The 20,301-nt window shown below is 38.1% G+C and overlaps 1 protein-coding gene across 3 annotated transcripts in view; it reads left to right on the top strand.

Annotated features, from left to right (window-relative positions):
- LOC131580845 (BEN domain-containing protein 5) overlaps positions 1-20,301 on the top strand; it is an 880,930-nt gene that overhangs the window by 537,035 nt on the left and 323,594 nt on the right. The window contains exons 1-4 of one of the 3 annotated variants that reach the window (XM_058842535.1): positions 5,680-5,797; positions 8,861-8,994; positions 10,651-11,026; positions 17,195-17,343. The exons of 1 other annotated variant lie outside the window; for it this stretch is intronic. In XM_058842535.1, the coding sequence (XP_058698518.1) occupies positions 8,890-8,994; positions 10,651-11,026; positions 17,195-17,343 (630 nt within the window). In that variant the 5' untranslated portion in view covers positions 5,680-5,797; positions 8,861-8,889. Of the gene's footprint in view, positions 1-5,679; positions 5,798-8,860; positions 8,995-10,650; positions 11,027-17,194; positions 17,344-20,301 lie in introns of those variants that run through there. One more of the 3 variants, XM_058842534.1, reaches the window with a different exon arrangement.

Here is a 20,301-nt window from a genome sequence, read left to right as displayed (position 1 = left end):
GTCCCAGGAAGAGATTGTAGGAGACCTCCCAGTACTGGCAGTGGTTCCTCACAGTCTCTTTAATTATTTTTTTTTTTCCTGGGCTGGTTTGGGAGTACTTGGGATGAGCTTTTGTGTTGCTGCCCTGGAGCAGCAAGTCCAGCTGTCCCTAATGGTGGTGTCACCTCCTGTGCAGTCTTGCTGTGCTGAGGGCCTGCTCCAGTTGCTAAAAGAAACTAAGCCAAGCAGTTTAGGTAGTGCTGAAGTAACCTTGAGCTCAATAACATTTTTATTTTTCAATTATTATTTTTTTAAATTTTTCCTGTGATATTTGACAGACATGGCCTTTGTCACCCTTAGCTGACGTGCTACTGCTGTGTTTTTACCTTTTCAGCAGGTAAAAGAGCTGGCTGTATGCAGAGGTTCAGCAAATCATTTTGTATAACGGTAACTATCTGCTTCACACTCCTAAATATAGTCCTGAACACAAGTATGACAGTATTCATGAAAAATATTTAAAGCTAAATTTCACACTCATTTTGTATTTGATCCATTTCTGGTTTATTTTTAACTCATGTAAAATGAAGGGTGGAGGATTTTTTCCCCTTCTTCTAAATTCTAGTGTAGGACCATATCTAAGATATGAAGGACTTCTACAAAGGCACAATTTGTGGGGTCTTTTTGGTGTTGTTTCTGTTTGTTCAGTGTTGAAGCTTTATTATGGCTCGTTGACACAAAGCTAAATGGTAGCAGCAAAAAAAAAAAAAAATTGGAACTTTTGAAACTGCAACTTCTAAGTAGCGGTTTGGAGTAACCCTTATGAGAGTGGTGATGTCATCAGCAGGCTAAAATGTCTGTAAAAATTAATTCAAAACCTGGGATTTATCTGTGCAAGAAGGTTTTACACTTGTCTTTAATTTCCTCCTTTCCTGTATTACCCTGCTTATTCTGAATATATGTTCTTTTGTTTGTTTGTCTTTAACCCTTCTCAATTGACCTGCTTGTTCCTCAGTCACATTTGCTTTTTGCTTCACCTTAATAGCCAGAAATCATCTAATTTTTTTTTTTGTAATGTAAAGACATGCAGGTGACCTACGCTGCTGTTGTTTTTTGTGGGCTTAGTGTCTCTGTTGCACCACTTAGCACCAGTTATGCTTGTAAATGTTGTATAAGCTCAGCTAGCATACAGTAAAAACATGAAATTCAGGATTTTAATAAAATTGACTTCAAAGATAGTATGGTTATGGTAGCTATGGTAACTAAAACTAATTAAAATATGCTAAAATTTGCAGGGGAGTGAAGAGGGAAAAATGTAACTTAATGTTTTTTGTTCTCATAATTGAACAGTAAAACATTTTTTTCCAGTGTATTTCCTAATTGCCAGTCAGTCAATTATTTGTGTATTTTAAAGAATTCCTTTAAAAATAGTAGAGGCTGAACCACATTGTAATTTTTGTATAGAAACTGAAAAAATGCATAAATCTACCCACTATTTCCATATTGAGCTTATTCCTTGGGCAGAGATGCTGTGGAGGCTTCCTGGAGTGCTCTCTGTTTTACCTGCTGGATGGCTCCTGGACAGCATCTCCATGGCTTTGTGGCCTGTGTGATCATCAAATCATCACAGGGTTTAGTCCTGGTATAATTGTACAGTCTAATACAGATGGACTGGTGAGAGCAACCAGATCAACAAATTATAGCTGTCATTGAGATTGATGTCTTTAAATGAACTTTTGAACTCCTACAGAAATACATAGCTTTTTGTTATAAATATTTTTTGTAAAATCTTCACCATGTTCCAGTTTTTGAAAAGTAATGCCCACGGTTGAGTTTCATGTGTTGGTGCAGAGGAAATATTTAAACGATGGCATTTTCACATCCTGCTTGTTTTCAGGGTTTCTTTTTAATTTAATGGTAATGCTGTATTAGTGTACTTGTTTCAGAAAGGATTAAGAGAGTTGTTCCACAATAGCTGTAATCCTTTGTGTTTGACATGTGCAGAGTATTGTACAAATATTAACAAATCTGTACAGCACTTCAGTGGGCTAGATGGGGACAGTAAGATGAAAAGTTTGAATTATTCAAGGTCAGTATTTAAGTAAATATCGGATCCAGGATTAAAACCGTCCTCGGTCTTGTAGAGAGCATGATTTCCTTTTTCTCAGCAGTCCCAGTAGTCTTTCTTAACTTGATTGTCCAGCTCCAGGTGTTTGTGCCACAGCCAAGTTCTAGTACCACTAAAAGTTAAATGAAAGGGAGAGTTTTGCTGACAAAGAATAAGGACTATTTTTAGCTGTATTAGGTTGAGCCGTGTTGCCTTTGGTTAACTAATTTTGATGAGACTTTGTATTCATTTCTGAACTGAGAAATAGATTTCATAATGGAAATAGATTTTAATAATGGAAATTAAGGAAGAATATACATATAAGTTTTTCTTGCAATGGAGGTCTGATGTATCTGGGCTGATACTCAAGACTATAGATCTGAACAATCTGCTGATAACTGAGCACATGCAAAAGGAGAATGTTACAAAATACATGAATGCCTTCATGTGCATTAGAATTTGACTACAAATAGGTGGCCATATCAAAAACTCACACTCCTAGCAGAATTAGGCTGGGTATCTCAGCTGTTCCACTGGAAGAAAAATTGCAGAGACCTCGACATTATTTGCTTCAGTAGCTGGCATGGTAGGTTGTTTTTTTAGTTTTAGTTTGTTTTGGGTTTTGTGAGAACAGCAGCAGGAACCATGCTCTGTGCATTTACTTGTGTTGCTGTATTAAATATTAATGAGCAAAAGCCAGACTTGATCTAGGACTTCAGAGAGGACTTAAGAGGTTTATATAATCTGTGCTCTGCTTCTGTAGGATTTTGGCTCCTTAATCTTTCTCTCCCTTCTTTAGTGCCTTTGTACGAAGCAGGTGTGGCTTTCTCTCCATCATCAGTGAGCAGTCTTGGTTCAGGCTCCTGGCACATCATCCTTCTTACCCATCATCTCTAAACCTGTCAAGCAGTGGTTTAAGACCTTTCTATCTTGCCTTTCCCCAGTTTGATTAAGAATTATTTTCACCCTGTTTCCTATTCTTTAGACTTTATTGAAATTCACTTCACAAGATTTAGCAGCCTTTTGGGCCAGTTCCTCAAGTACATGTCTTCACCTTCCTGTGCTTATCAGCCCTGCCTGTCACAGTGCTGCTTGATGTGTTGTTCTTCCCTGACTTCTTTGCTCACTCTTCTTTGTGCTCTGAAGACAACCTTCCAGTCACTCATTTGTGTGTTGCTGTCATTTTCTCTTTCTGGCAAAGTGCTGCAGAACTACTTAGTTCTTAAAATTTTGGGAGTGATACAAGCCCAGATGATGGCATCTCTCAGCTCTGCCTTTTTATTGCTAGCTTTTCTCACTCACATTTTTTGTCAGCTTCCCTTTCTGACATCCTTAGCAGAAATCTTTTTCAGCTTATGCTTAGGCTGTCCCAACATATTTTCCTACAATTTTTGTCCATTTGCCTTGAATTTAGAGTCAAGAGGAGGAATAATCTCGTTTGTCATTTCCAACACAAAATCTTCCTGTCTCTCACATATTCCTCATCCACTTTGTTGCTTACACTCAGCTCTACCTTTCTGTCCAACTAAATATAATTCTGAAGCGCTTTCACTGTGCCCAGTGTTTATTTTGGGAATCTTTTTCTCTGTCCTTACAAGAAAGTTCTCATCTAGTCTGAAAAAAAAAAAAAAAAAAGAGCAAAACAATATAGTAAATTTTACTACCCAAATCCTGAATCCAACTAGGTGTGCCAGCAGCTAGTTGGCCCCTCTTTTGCATACTTCTTCCTTTTTTAGCTGCCTTGATTTTGGTGGCACCTGTCCTCTTCAAATAACTTCTGCATTTCTGCTGCTGTCTGTTGGCCTGTGTTTGTTACTGTCATTCTCAGTTTCTCCTTTGGTAGTGGTTGTAATTTAGTGTACTCCTAGCTCAGACATGTTTTATATGAGGCACATTTCTTTTTGCTTTGTATCCGGAATATCTTCTGAGCCCGCAGGATCATTACATTTTCTGAAATCTCATCTCTTCTTCCTGTTCAAGTTCTCCTTTAATGTTTGCATTAAATTGGCTAAGAAAGTAATTTATAGTTCTTTTTTTTCCAGCTTTGAATAAGCTAGGTGGCTTTTTAAAAATTATTATTGTCATGCTGTTTTCCTTCTCAGTCACAGCAGTACTGAATATTGTTTATTTGTGTTTTAAGTGGCACTTAGGAATCCATGCCCTGTTGTGCTTGGTGTGTTTGCTTTAAAGCACCACATAACCTTTGGTTATGGGATCTTTGCTTTGGTTCCTAAGCATCTTTTGCTTTTCCTGATCTGTAAGCAGTGCACAGCCTGCCCAGGCAGGTGATCTCACCTTCTCAGTAGAAGCAACCTGGCTGAATCAGTAGCAAAGCAGTTCAGTGCAGCAGTGTGGGGAATCTTGTGCAGGTGTTGTCCATATGTGCTGGGTACATGCCTGGAAATGGGAAGGCTGATGGTAAGTTTTTTCATCTGTCAGCATATCATTTTTCACAAGGAGTGGAATTTTTTTGAAGGCTTAGGGGAAGGACGAATTCTGTTCAAGGTTCTTTCATTTTATTACTGTAAGATTTATAGCATTGCCAAGCCCCTTCTTTGGACTGATACCAGACCTGCCATCCCTCATCCATTTGAAGTGCAGAACTCCCTTCCTTTATTTTTCCAGCTTTTATTCCAAAGATGGAAAAAAACCAGCATTTGAACTTCTTTTTGAAGGGATTCGTTTGCTCAGTCCTTATTTCTAAATTAGCAAGTAAGGAACACTTTAAGGAGGCTTTGAGATTTTTATAGTTTTATTTTACATCCCACAATAGAGTTTTCAGTTTTAGAGCACTAACATATTTCTCCTTGGATTTAACCAACTCCCTGCCCTGTTAAAGTCGCTTTCTCTGCCTCGGTTCTCTTCCCTTCTGGACTTGAAGCTGTTACCTTTTGGATCCACCCATCCTGACTCTGAAATGAGGGCCTCATTGAAGAGAGCATTCCAAGAACAGTTTATCCTTTGCTAGCTGATAGAGGCTTCCTAATGCAGGGTTGCTTTTTTGGCTTTTCTTTCTTTGAGCACTGCTGAGGCCAAATGTGTTCCCAGGCACTCTGAAATTCCTCAGCAGTTCACTTTTTTCTGACTGCCCCTTCAGCTTCGGGAGAAGCCTGGATGGGGAGAGACGCTGTCACGTGCCCTGGCTCTTGAGCCCTGCGCCTCAGGACTGTGAGGAGCTGACTGCCAAGATCTCTCCAAGTCTGACCTTTTCTGGGAATACAATTGTTCCAGCATGCTTTACTCTTTATCTTGAATCACAGAATATCAGGTTCTCTGTGAAGAAAAGCAATTTTTCCTAATTTACATGTGTCTGTCAGAATTGTCCCTTCCTAAAGAACAAAGGGAATCCATTCTTGTATTGTGCATTCCACCCCGCACATTTTGTTATGAGTGCCTAATTAAGTATGTTAAGTGCTAGTTCTCAGTAATTGATATCACTGAACCACTCATTGCATATCTAGGGAAAACAATAGACACAACTTTATAACAAGCTGATCATAGCCACCTAGGGGAAGGTGTAATTTTAACTTCTAGCAAGGTTTAAATGACTGGGAACAAAGTCCAGAAAAATTATTTGGGTCCTTACAAAATGAGGCTCTGAGCTGCAATGATTTTAGGCTGCCCTTCTCTCTCTTCTGTAGCCTCAGGCACTGAATTGCAGCTTGTCCATATATTTGGTTCCTATCCTGGTTTTCTTCTGGCTCAAAATCACAGGTGTGTTGTCGTTTGCTGGATTCTTCTTTTGTACCTTTCTTTTGTTTGCTGCCACAACAGACAGCGAATCCTAAGGAGAACTGCTATAAATGTATGTTCATGTTTCTCCTACCCTTCCCCCAGTCTCCACTCTCTTTCCCACCCCTTCCCAAATTCCATTAATATTTACAGAACAAGAGCCAGAACTCCAGCATTAATCTCAAATTCAGAATGAGATTTTTCTGGCTCTATCTGCGGCTAATGCAGAAGACAACAGAGGTTAGAAATGCACTTTAAAAAGAAAGAAAAAGAACAAAAGGCCTTTTCATATTCAACACACTGGATGGATTGTGTTAGGTATAAATAAGCTTTCAAAGACCAGAGCATATGTAAAAAAATATTATATGTATTGTTATTGGAAGGCAGAGGAACATTTATTTACTTACTGACGACATTGAAAGTTCCTGAGCTTTAACTTACATAAACTCATTGTTTCTTCAGATTTTGTGTGTGGAGAGAACAGTTCCTTTCTTCATCTTGCTGGCTCATGTACAGATAAGCAGTAAAACCAAAAAGTCAAATGAACAGAAGGAAAACCGTGTTGATAGTTACATGCCAGCAATGTGCAAACTAACCATTTGTAAGGAGATATATAAACAAACTTCAAAACCAGTGAAGTTTTGCAAACATAAATTTCACAGGCAAACTGAAATTGAGTAGAGAGTGAAGAGAATGTAGAATTAAAATAATTTGCATTTGTTTTCTTTGACCTCAAACCAAGTATTTTCTTTCATTTTCATCGTTAAGTGCATAGAAGTGTTATTAACCTTTATGAATTGACTTTAAAAGCCAAAATCAAAGATAAATATTACTGTTCTTCTAAACTGTTTTTGTTTTAATTGTTGGTTTATTCACTGGAAAGTATTTACTGGCTTCTGTAGTCTGCACAAGCACTTACCCCTCTGTGACCCCTGTCCTTCATTGTTTCAAGGGTCGCTTTTGCCTGCCGTGGGGAGGATGGCTCGTGTCCCTCTCCAGTTGGTGTGGGGTTCTGGCTTCAGGTGACCTCAATGAGCTGTCAGCAGACAGATTTGTTAGCTGTGTCAAGTAATGGATTGTGTCCATCTTGTTGTGAGGACAAGGGTTATTTCAGAGGACAGAAACTGATCTGAATTCTTTAAATGAAGAAGGAGGTCATCTGCATGTCCTATGGAAGATGGTTTGGCAAAGCAATCTAGAGAAACTGCTCTGCAGTATCCATGTGCTGCTCTTCCTCCAAGGAACTGAAAGAATGTATTTTAGCAAAGGATTCCTCAGTCTATCCAATGCCCCAAAATCCATGAACACAGAAAGTGTTGGTTTTTTTTTTTGTTTCTTTTCAATGTGGATTAATCTATTCTTAAATTCCAAGAAAATACCGATACCCATCAGTCTATCCTTTAGTCTGGAAGTTTGTATTATTTGTTTTCTTGGGAAGGGCTCCCTTAATTTCTTCTCATCTCTCTGGCATTAGAATTGGCTTATCTCACGTTTCTGATGAACCTACATTTTCCAGATACATAAAAACATAGGGGTTTATTTTTCAAAACTGAAACAGTTGGATTGCCTTTTTGTTTTACTGGGATAAGCATCCACAATGCTCTGGGGAATGGAGAATGATCTAAAATAAGCCTAGCTGTTTTTTGTTGTTTATCTGTTTCTTTTTGCATCTGTCTTAGTATTTATTGCTACCATCTGCGTTTCATTTCAGGTTGTCTAATGTCTCATTCTGCATGTTCTTTGCCTATTCTTTTTACATAGCCTTGGGCTGTAATATCACCATTTGCCTACAAGAGATCCATTTCTATCTGTAACAAAATGAATTGCATTCATCTGTGTAATTCATTTCTAATGAATGCCTTGCTCCTCATTAAACAGTGATTTACCTTTGTTTCCCTTTCCTACACTGTCAACACGAACCGTTTTGAGGTCCTGTGGAGAGATGCTAATTTGAGAAAGCAAAAGTCAATGTAACTAAGCACTCACAGGGGCCTTCCTCCTTGGCACTTCCAAAAATATTCATGGGACACTTTGCACAATACCATTTGCAGGTGGATAAGAAGACTCAAAATGTTTTCCTGTTCATAAGCTCTCAGTGTACTGACAATTTAAATGCATCTCTCCTTGACACTGTCAGGAACAGGTGAATCTTTTCAGACCTTGTCTGCTCTGCAAGAATATTACTTACCACAGGCACATTTTTGGGAGACTGTACTCTTGGTTCACTGTCTCCTCTCTACCTTTTCAGGAATATTAAAATATTTTGAATGTGTTTTCAGATTAATATTTTTAAATACCTAATTTTGAAATCTGTCAAAATGTGAAAAACTTGAAAATATTTTACTTCAATATTTTCATGAGATGCAAAGATTCATATAAATATTTAATGGCTTTGCCAAAGGAAAAGGATGAATACCATTAATTAATGAAATAGGGTTGTGTAGTAATTTTGTTACAGATTTGGTTCTTATGCAACTTTTGTGTAATGCACTTTGAAGCTCTCCAAAAACATTCCATTTTCTAGCCCTGCAGAACTTTGCAGAACAGCAGAATCTGCCATGTGTGCAAATAGATCTGTGCTGCTGACAGATGATGGTTAGAGTATGGGATGAATTACCAAGTTTATTTTCACTTTAACCCTAATAAGAGTTTGAACTGCAGTGGATTATGAATATGAAAATACCATTGGTAAACATAATTTAAAGCAATACAGATGGTTTTTAGGAAGTTTTATTTACAGCCTCTTCAACTTTTACTTTGGTGCTGGTACAAGCCGCTCATCAATGCTTTTGATCGCTTGAATTTAGCTTGGCATTTTTCAATATTTATTTGTGTGTTGGGCCAGACTGATCCCCAGTTGAAACTTTAGAATTGCCAGTAAGCATCAGTGGATTTACACCATGGGCTAATTTGATCATGGTATTATGAGGGGATTGGAGCATGGGAGGTTGGGTTTTTGTAACTGGTCTTGCCTAAGATGTGTAGTATTTCAAAGTAAGAACACTGATTAATGTAACAAAACCTTATTTTTAATATACATTTTAGAGGACAAAACTGACCTTGAGAACAGTGTGATGCAGAAGAAAATTAAAATCCCCAAACTCTCTCTCAATCACATAGAAGAAGCTGGGGAGGTTACAGATTATGGGGAAGAAGATGTGGAGCTTAGACACAGTAAGGTACTGAAGTCTTTCTGGTTTTGTTTTTTTTCTCTCCTTTTTTTTTAATCCTTCTTGCAAGCGCTTGGGGCATATACAAACATCCTAGCTTAAGAATTCCAGGCTTGCTTTTGATCCCCTTAAAATAGTATGTTTGGTGAAATTGGGTCACATTGTGTGGGGGGGTGGGGTATGGGTTTTCAAAACCTGATTTAAGTGCAATGAAACGTTTTCCTGTGTATACTGTCTGCACAGTGTAACTGCCATCTGAGATTGGTGCAACAATGCTCTTCCACTTTGGCCCAGAATGCTTTAGAAGTCACCAGTACTTAACTGTGCCAGCTGTTCGTGGTGGCACTTGTGACATTGCTCACTGCTTGTTTGGAATTGGGAGGGGTGCTCTGAGACTGCCCATCTACAGCAGTGACTGAGAAGAAGAATTGACAGGACTGTATCACTCCATTGTAACTCCCAGTTGCCTTTTTAGGTTCAAATGCCAAAAACCCAATATGGAAATGTATTTATTTTTTGATATTAAATTACTTCTTTAAAAGTTTGCAAGCCTTCAGAATGAGATATTGCTCTGTGGCTTCATGTGTTTTGCAGCTGCAGGAGTGATATTAGTGCATTTCCTTGTGATGGGCCAGCTTTTTTTTTTTAATTGTTAAATTATTTTTTAGAACATGAATGGAGTAGGTATACTATCAAACAATTTTCTGCCACATTATTCATGGATATTGTGGTATAGGAATTTGATAGCGTCGGCTTCTCACCTCTAATCTGTGAGTTGCATTTGCTTTCCTTGCAGTTGCTTGGAAGTTCAAATACGTTTTCTTATTTGGCCAGTAAAACTTAGTGACTTTACCTGTACTGTCACATATTAATCCCACTATCCAGGCCCCAGGAAAGTGGTGTAATTTAATTTGTAGGGTTTGTGCAGATGACTGAAGGTAAAATTCCACTGAAAGTTCCCAGGCCCTGAAGCCTCTGCAATGCAGAACTAATATAGAAGGAATCAGTTGATAAGGAAGATGAGGCTGGATGATATATTCTGTCTCCAGCTTCAGTGTTTTCAAATCCCTTTCAGTATTTGCTGATAGTGTTAACTCAGTCACTTGCATCAGGCAGTTGGGTGAACGTGCTGTAGGGATAGTGAGAGAAGGTTTTGTCTCCCAAAGTGTGGGAAGGACAAGCCCTCAGTTCACAGAACAGCTTTGTGCCTATGCTGCTTTCACCTCTGATGTCGTCACAGGTGACAAATGGAGCACACAGTTGATTCTTTCTCCTTCTTATCAGAAAATCAATTGTTGTCAGAAATCTGAATGTTAAGGGTAAGCTTTAAAGAAAAAGAGATCTAGATCCACTTTTTAAAAAAGAAATTAATGATATGGAATCAAGTGACCTATATACACTGCCTTTCTAAGTGTTGCACAAATGCAGGAAGGACTGTAACTGCCTCAGAAGTTTGTACCTGCATTTAGCTGAGTTACAGTTGCATGTTGGTTATGCTATATGTTATATCCATGAGAAACTGTGAGGCAAAATATTTTTGCAGACTGGATTTGTCTTAGTTTTTTTGGAGAACAAGAATATGAATAGTTCCCAAGACTGTAGAATATTGATTTTATTATGTCTTACTGCTCTCCTAATTTATTTGTTTTTTATTGTAACGTGCAGAGACAAGATGGGAGGAAACAAAGTGAAGGTACACACAAAAGCATTGAAGCAGTTGTTGCTCGCCTTGAAAAACAGAACGGGATGAGTCTCAGTAATACTTCCAGCCCTGAGGAGGCTTTTATGGAGGCTACAGAAGGCATGAACAATATGGACGATGCCGTAGTTCCTCGGATTCTTTATGAGGAATTGCTGAGGAGTTACCAGCAGCAGCAGGAAGAAATGAGACACATTCAACAGGAGCTTGAGAGAACGCGGAGACAGCTTGTGCAACAGGCAAAGAAGCTAAAGGAGTATGGGGCACTCGTTTCAGAAATGAAAGAGCTCAGAGACTTGAACAGGAGGCTTCAGGATGTACTGCTCCTAAGACTAGGTAGTGGTAAGTGCCGGACTTAAGTGGGACTAGTTTGAATGAGCTTTGCAGTTGTGATCAATAGTAATGGAAATGTATTTGAAGAATAGCAGTGGTTGTTAAACTGGACATTGAATGTTAAAAGGGTTTTCTGCTGTGGCTGTACAACGTGTCAAATTTGTATGCTATGTACGTCTGGGGTTTTCTTTAAAAACTAGAGGTCTTTGTGCTGGTATGGCTGAACCAGAGTTCCATTTTAAGCAGCTGTATTATAAAGAATCTCTGACCTTCCAATATATGCTGGAAAAGTTAATAAAGCATCATTTGCAAAATATACCAATATGTTCCAGTTAAAAAAAAAAAAAAAAAGAAAAAAAAAGAAAAGAAAAGGTGCTGGAATGAATAGTTGGGCTAAAACTAATTTATCCTTTGCAGTTAGGGATTTTGTTTATTGTTATGTGACTATGTTACCTTCCATTTTCTGACCCCTCTTCCCATTAGCAGCTTATTAGAATGTGATATATTCCTGAAGTTTTAGCAGTGGCTTTAAACAGCCATGCTATTTGAACAACAATGGATTGTTAAAGCATAATTAAAAAAACTTCATATTAGTGTCCCATTTATCAACACTTGTTGCAAAATGCAGGTTTTTGTAATTTGGATTTCAATTTTAAATATCTTGGGTCAATTGCTCCTTTGTTTGGGTTTATAACAATTATTTAAGCATTATGTTGGAATAAATGGGAAAAAAGACAAAATAAAAAGTTCATCCTTTTCATTGAAGATGATACCCTTGGAATACCTTCAAAAATTTGACTAATTACATTTATTTGTGATTAGAATGTGGTACTGCTGTGTTGAAGATTTGCTCGGTGACTGAAACTTGTTTGAAATCTATGCATCCAAACTTAGCATGCTGTTCTTACGTCTGCCTTTGTGTATCTGGAAACTTAATTTTTGCATGTCAATTGGATATTGGCTCTTTTCCTGGACTGGAACGAGTGCATGCAATTTGCATGTGGGTCTGAGTTACCCTCACGTACAGAGCTGGACCTGAGAGAGCATGTGCCTGTGCTGTAGCATGTGTTCAGGTGTGCCCACACCCTTGGAGCCAAGTTCTTGGAGTGTCCCACAACCTAAACTGAGTGTCTGATTGTGAATGCTCATCATTGTTACACTGTGCATAATTAAAATGTCGTTACTTACCATCAACATTCTAGTTAACTTTCTAAATAAAACTAAATAGGCAAGGTTGCCGCAGCCTGAAAAACATGATGTGGTTGGCAGGAGATTCCACTGAGCTTTCTAAAATTTTCCTTGGATGGAAAGATGTTTCTTCATCTGCAAGTAGTTAGCTGGAATTTATGGGAATGGAGCACGAGCCAGATGTTGGTAGGCAATGGGGCTGAACAGCGTAAAGTACCAATTTAGTTGGTAGACTTGACAGCAGTTGGGAGTGGTGAGACCAGCAGTGAAATGAAGACAGCTACTGAATTCTGTCTCTTTTCTTTCACTTTAAGAAAAAGAAGATGCATTTTTTTGTTTCAGCCAAATAAAGAATTTTCTTAGGATGAAAAAAAAAAAAAATAAAAGAGGAAAAGAAACTGGAAAAAAAATACTGAATCTTCTCTAAATATTGGGCATGAATTTCTATTGTATGTATCAGTCTGACAACTCAAAGCAAATCCAAATTGCACTGAAGACAAGCTCTTTAAATTTAATCACATACCTGGAAAAAATATCAGCTATATGATACTTCCAAAAAAAAAAAAAAATCCCTTGTTATTATTACTTGTAAGGAACCTTACATTAAGGATGGTAAAGGTAGAATTTGGCCGTGCTGGCTTTGTCCTTCACAGGGTTTGTATTTCCTAAGACTCGGTGTTTTAACTGTTGTTTTTCCTTGTAGTCTCATTCACAGCAGAGAAACAACCATGTTCTAGAAAGATCAATACAAAACTTATGAATAATTAGCAAGGGAGACATCTTCAGCATGTTCTAAATTAGAGAGTCTGATGACAGTACGAAAAAGTACTACTTTTAATCAAGAATAGATATGTAAAGACTTTTTTAGTCTTCCTTACTTTTCCAGCTTATAAATGAGGTATGTTTGGGTATGTGAATAATCTCTGAAAATTGTTCTGAAAATAAATTACATCCTGAATTCATCTGCAGTTGCAGTGATCTCTTAAACCTAGAGTTTCAAATTACGTGTAATTTATGTTACACTGCACTTCTAGCAGGCTGGACTTAATGCAAACTAATTGCATTTCTGTTTCACCTTAGAGACTTGTGATTTCTTTGCATGAGATGACAGCTGGTTTGTGCTGATGAATTGCAGCTGTGGGAAATGCGTGCCTGTTGCCATTTTAAACTTGCAGATCAAATATAGAACAGCCTCTTGAGCTAACGTGCAGTCAAGTAGTCAGTCTCCTAATTTCCTATCAACTTGTTCAATTCAGTGAGGAGCTGGAAGTCAATGTATTGTACTTGAGACTCTGCTACTAAACTGGAGCCACTTCTGTGGCAGGAGTGAGGAGGTTCATCTTCCTCATGGTGACACCAGATTGCTGTTTGTCACAAAAGAACCTTGGAAGCAGCTGTGGCAAGTGACAGTAGTGAAATCAGTACTGATCCATGGAGAAATGCTGAATATCATCTTCATGATTTTAGTACATTATTTCCCAGCAGATCCCTCCCCGGAGAAGGCAGGCATTTCTCCGGGGCTCTAGGGACCAGAGCAGTGGAAAAATGTGATGGCTGTTGTGGAAAAGGTTATGGTGTCCTTCTTGAGCTCCTGGAATACTGTGTGCAGCCTCCTGCCTTGTCCACTTGGGGAATTGGAAGCCTTGCAACCAACTGTAGGCTTTTGCAGTTTGTTTTGTTGCACCTGAAATGCACCTAATTTGGCCCTTTTTTTTAATCAATAGAGAGCAAGATAATATAAAGAATTAAATAACTGACTCTCCCTTGTAGGGACTTTAAATAGCCCTTGGATTGCAGAAGAAGAATTTCAATAACTTCTTAAAAGAATAGCTGTATCCCAGGCAAGATCTGTGCAGTTTCCTGTGGCTGGAAATATGGTCAGAAGTACCAAAGTTGTATAGGGATAATGCTTGGGTGTTTTTAGCTCCCTGGTTATTTCTTCGTTTTCATGTTATTTTGCTGAGAATTAGTGTTGCTCCAAAGCCAGGGAATATACTCACATTCATTCAGAAACATGGATTCATCAGCACCTGCACACAGACCCCCAAGGTTTTATTTTTAATCCTAGTTTAATTTCAGTGATCCAGTTTACAGTGTCTTGGGACTGACACCAGAGTAGGGAGAATGAAGTGGGATTTATGTCTTACCACATGTCAGGAATTACTGTTTTCCAGCTTTTCTAGATTTATTTGGCTTTTTGATGTTTTTGATGTTTAAAAACAAAAACAAAAAAAAAGGCTCAAGGTTTCTATGAAGTACAGAAAGTACCAATATTACCACTTCTCCAGCTTGTCTTGTTTTGGTTCAAATTCTGGTAGACTGTGTGAAAAAACTTACTGCTTACAAATGTATGCTGACCACTTTATCAGTCAATTTATTTTTACTTTCTTACTAATTTTAGGAGTAGCATGTAGCCTAAGATACATTTTTGAGGAAAAGGGATGGTAAAGGGAAGCCTTCTACCTCTTCATCCTGATTTGAATTTTCTGGCCTCTTGGACATTATAAAAAAATCTGCAGTCAGATTGAGAAAGATTTTGCAATAAAACATTTGTTTCCTTCTTGCATTCTGAAAATCGTCTTCTTTTTTTTTTTCCCCTGATCCTCATTACATAAATGCTGTCATTCTTAAGCCTCTAGATAGAGGTAAATATTTTTATATGTCCCATTCATCATCTTTAAAATAAGATGCAGAGAGGGGGAACTTGGAGTGTGGTGGAATGGGCACACTGCTCTGTTTTCCGGCAGGCAGGAGTGCAGATTACATGTGCAATTCACAGCACGCGGGGTGGAAAACGCAGGGCTTAGTGGAAGTTGTGGAAGTGGCTGTGGAGACTGCCTGGTTAGGGGCAGGTTTCTGTTTGGAAATCAAAAACCAGAATATAAAAAAGAGATTTTAAAGGCTTCCTTTTGGACTTCTAAGCAAGCAGTAAAGCATGAATTGGAGCAGAGGTATTCTGACCTGTGAGAGTTGTGGTTGTGGACTTTAATGAGCTTTTTCCTTGGGGAAGCTCTTGAAACCAAATTCCAGCTGTGTCAATATATGGCTAAAAACAGTAAAAGGCTTATAAATAGGGACTAGTAAAAGTGTTTAAAGGGAAATGAATGTTTCCTGCTAGGAAGAAGGTGGTTAGACTTAGGTGTCTTCCTCAAAGTGACTTTCAAAGTATAAGTAAATAGCCCTTTGTTGATGAACGTTTTCTCTAAGTAACAGCTTCAGAGATGACTTCTTAAGGTCCCACTGGCAGTTACATCCCTGCATCTGCTTGTTCAGTTGTGCCCATGCTGTGGGCAGGTTTTGGGTGCTTTAACCAGTTCAAGTCTTCCCCCCAAGTCTGAATCAGCTTTAGAGTCTCAAGTTGTAAAGGTTGTAAACTCAGGTTGAGTCAGTTTGTCTTGGCTGTACCATTGTATATTCATGGTACTAGAGGTGCTTACTAAGATCACTATGAAATGAAAATGCAAATGGGATGTTTGTGTGATTTCTCTGTTTGTGCCATGCTTGCACTGGGGCTGGCTCTTAAAACCCTCTTGTTGGTGGCACTGCAGTGTAGGATTGTCTGAGTTGCCAAGACAACTTTTAGTCACTGGCGAGCGTGGAGTGGCAGCCAGCTGAGAACATTTAGCTGGCTATGTAGGTGTAGGATAAGCTATAGGATAAATGTCAAATGCTGACAACGGAGGAAGCACGGCTATGGCTGTGTAATAATCTCTAAATGAAACTGCACAAAGTAGGAGGGAGGAATGCTGTGCTTGTTCCAGGCACAGGAACTATTTAAGATGCGTGACTAAGACCTGGGCTGTGGTGCCAGTGTGACTTGCAGAGTTGGATCAGTTCAGGGCTGGGTCTGTGTGCACAAACACGAGCAGGGAGCTGAAGGGTGACATGATGATTGAGTTGTCACCAGCTGAAGATGTCAGGGCTGGGCTGCAGAGTGGTGCAGTGCTCTCAGCAACAGCCTGCTACAATCTAGCACTGACAAGTGGGTGAGTTCATCCTTAGAGTTCTGGACGTGGGGTATTTCCACGGTGTCCAGAGTTTAATCTGGCAGCCTTGCTGTGCTGTGGAGCCACCAGCCCTGCATGGAACTTCAGTGCCTGCCGGAGCTTCTTGGGATCCTAGAGCCACACACCAAGGGACACTGATAGGCTTGGGGCCGTAGCCTAGACTTCTGGTGGAACCCCTGCAATGAATGGAGTCATGAAATCCAGTTCACAAATGATTTTTAGTTTGTTCTTCTGTCCTTTTAGGAACTTGGATCTGGAAAAGAAAAGTTGATGATTGACAAAATAATTATCCCCCTTTTAAGTCTCAAACATGTATTTAGTAGTAGTCCATTGTTTAATTTGTGCCTAATTTTTGTTGATTACATTAAAAATAAAAATCAGTGTTGGATGGATTGGACGATCAAAACTCTAACATATGTGGGGTTTTTTAACCTTTGATATTCTTTCTGTGCATGATATTTCAGTGTAAGGAGCCTGTTTCCTTCATAGCATTTCTGCAGATTCTCACTATTTTTATACACCTCTGTTATATCTAAAGAGATTTTGGATTTCTATAAAATTTGTAATTGTGTGGATAATTTATGTAATTATCACAGTAAATTATGCAGGTTCCTATGCAACTATATAGCAATTCTTATTTGAAGAATTACTATTGTTGCTTTTGGTTTTTAATTTCAGTGTCATTTTAATATAATTTCCTTAGTGTGCATTGAAGAAATCTTACCCATATCTGTAATTGTCCTTATGCTTTAGGAATAAAATTAAACACTTAAATTAAAATTAAACATTTTAATGTTTATAAATCAGGAATACTTATCCTGCTTTTAGTTATTGACGTTCAGCAGTAGGATTTTGGTTTAGATTACTTCTAACTTCAAAATGAACATGACTAATATGTTATTTTATGCTAATCATGGGTGATGAAGGGATTGATTTCATGTTCTCTGGGATAGCAGACAGCTCTCTTTTCTTAACTGTCTAGGACCTGCCATTGAGGTTGAAAAAGTAAAACCTGAATCTATTGAGCCCGAACCTGAGGTACAGAAGACCTTCAGTGAGGAAGCAAATACATCAACGTACTACCCTGCCCCTGTTCCAGTAATGGACAAGTATATTCTCGAGAATGGAAAGGTATTTTATATTAAATATAGCATGAGTAATTTTTAAATGTCCATCTGGTGATGTTCTTGTGGAATTTTCATGATTGTGGGGGTTTTGGATGGTAGCAGCTTGTACAAGCTTCCTCAGTTTTCATGAAGGTGTGCTGTTATGCTGAGGAGAATTGTGAAGTTACACAAATATGAAGAGCATAGAAAAATATCCTCAGTGGTGAGAACATTGAAGGCTGTGCAACATGAGGAATATAGTTATTAAATATGCATGCACAGGCAAATTGACATAGTCTTCATTTGGTGACATCCATAAATACACCAAATATTGACCAAAGTCAGTAACCCACATTATAAAGTTACATGAGTCTACTTAACCAAAACACTTCTTGCTAAAAGGTTTTTAATGTTTATTATGTGCTGTAGTCATATTGCAGAGAAGCCCTCATGTTTGGGTTAGAGTGCAGGAGGTAGTTATGAACTGTGGAAGGAAAATGGGCTCCCTTGATGCTGGTAGGAGCATTGCCACTGAACTGAGCTGATGTAGTGCTACTTTCCAGAGACTGTGAAGTTGCTGAAATACCATCTAGCTTTAGTTTTCCAGAATTTGACTGAGAGCTTTTCACGTTTCTACATGTTTAACACATTAACTGCTCATCTGCCTAAGCTTGGTTTTACAGCTGATTTCATTATCATTAAATAAATGTGATGTTTCCTAAACAAAACTCTAAGTCCTTCAGAATTTCCTGTGCAGATCCTGTTTCTTGGTGTATATAGATGCATTTGGTACCCTAATCTAAGAACCCTTAAGGAGGAAACATCCATTCCAGCTTTGCTGTACAGTGGAATTACTGATGGACTATAGCATGAAACTGCATTTTCAGATTTGTGTTAAAAGATTGACTACACAATGTCTGTCCCTCTTGAAGATGAATGTACATGAAAAACAATAGAATCTTGACAGTTTGACAGTTTGACTTTTCTTGCCCAATATATTTAAATATGTAATTTGACTGATTATTTTGTGTGAATTTGTGCAATGAATACTTAGGGTGTATTACTGTACGAGTTTTCTTTACCTCCTTCTCTTCCACTTGAGGTTTGTGGGATAGGGCACATCCTTTAGTATTTGTATGCAGCTTTTCCTGCACCCTTTTTTCATCTGTCAGCTTCTTTGCACTTCTTTTGCTGAAGTTTTCTGTCTACAGATATTAGTATCTCTTTAATTATTTTTTGTAGTTTTGGTCCTTGGTTTGTCTATTTACTGGGTCTACAGCCTGCTCAGATGCCAAAAAATGTGAACTAATGATGTATTTGGAGTTGCTGGAGGGTAGTTTTCTTCAGTTTTCTTTATTTATGGCTTTACTTCAGTATTTCTATATTGATATGCACCACTAGAGTATTTGAAATACTTTTTTTTACAAATCTTGCCCTTTGTGGCACCAGATTTGATCTTCGTAGGATTCTTTCAAAGCTGATAAATCTCTTCCCTCCAGAGGGAAAACGGAGTCACTGAAAAAGAGCCTATGCCATTCATTTAAAAAAAAAGAAAGAAGAAGAAAGAAAAAAAAAAAAAGAGCTCATCTTCTGAGGCACGTTTTAGATCTATTGCAGATGTTAGCACAGCCACGCTGGTGAGCGTTGCTTTGAGTTCGCTGCTGTCTCTGTTGCATTGTGCTTGAAGGTTGATCCCGCAGTCTCTAAAATTGGGAGTAAATTTCCCATTGATTTCATCAAGACAAGAGTCTGGCTCATGGGGCAGCTCTTCCAGCAAGAAGGGAACGTCTTCTGAGTGTGGAGTACAGGAAGCTTCCCAGAGCTTTGGGATTGATAGGCAACAGTACCAGGCCTGTTGTAGAGAGGTAAACTGAGACACGGGCAGATTAAATTCCTCACCGTAACACTGCTAGAAATAGAAAAAGGGAGACGTAAGATTGCCGTGGCTGTGGCTGTCTGTCATGTAGTTGCTGTTTCCATAGGTGTTTCATACCAGCAATTGCTTTTTTAATAAATGAAGCATGTTAAAAGAGATTGTCTGTCTGAAGCATAAATATTAAAAATATTTCCTGTAACTTGTTCTTTTCTTTTGAGTAACTTCAAGCTAATGAATAATGTAGTATCTTAAGAAGCTAAATAATCTTTGGCAAAGGCAAACCCTAATTTTGGCAGAGAGGAATTGGATTTTTGATCAAGTACAACAGTCCCTACAACTAATGTAATACAGACATCCAAAATTTGGTATGTCATAACATTTCTAATCTTAGTTATTTTCTAGGTAAACAGAAAATCTTAGTTATTTTCAAACATTTTCCCTGAGAACTTTTCCAAGATCTAACCAGAAATAACTAAATTTAAAGATGCACTAAGATTATTTTCTGAGCACAGACAGCTCACTTCTCATTGAAGTTGCCTTACAAAATATATAGAGAACACCAGAAGAGTGTGCTTTTTTAAAAATTATTTATGGAGAGGCTCAACAACTGAGAAAAATGAAAAAAAAGGAGTGTTGTGTTGTGGTTATTACTAGTTGAATTTCTGTCCAGGAAGACTTGTGAAAAGCATCTTAGAATCCCTTTAGTGGAGAAGATTTTGCAGTACAGGCAGCTTACTGCATGTTTTATGCTTTAAGGAAGGTAAAATTTTCTTTAATATGTATATATATATAACATATATAACATGGCTTGTAGCCAGACCAGTCATATTACTCTATTTAAGTTTTTAAACATCTAGTTGCTTTTGAAGGATGCCATTGTAATAAAAAATTTCTTGGGGTTATAGTCCTCATTAATAATTAAAGCAGGTTTCCATTTAAAGAAAAATGGTATTCAGTGGAATACAGGCAGTAAAATGTTTGGTATATAAAATTTTACAGTAGCTTTGTCCAATTTTCATTGCATTTAATGGGACTTCTGTGATACTGCTCTGATTTGTATGGGTAGCAGCACAGTTTATGTAAAGCCAGATAAAATGAGTAAAACCA

Source organism: Poecile atricapillus, chromosome 7 (assembly GCF_030490865.1).
Source record: "Poecile atricapillus isolate bPoeAtr1 chromosome 7, bPoeAtr1.hap1, whole genome shotgun sequence".
Taxonomy (NCBI): Eukaryota; Metazoa; Chordata; class Aves; order Passeriformes; family Paridae; genus Poecile; species Poecile atricapillus.
The sequence above is the reverse complement of the archived record's forward strand: the minus strand, read 5'-3'. Positions and strand labels throughout refer to the sequence as shown.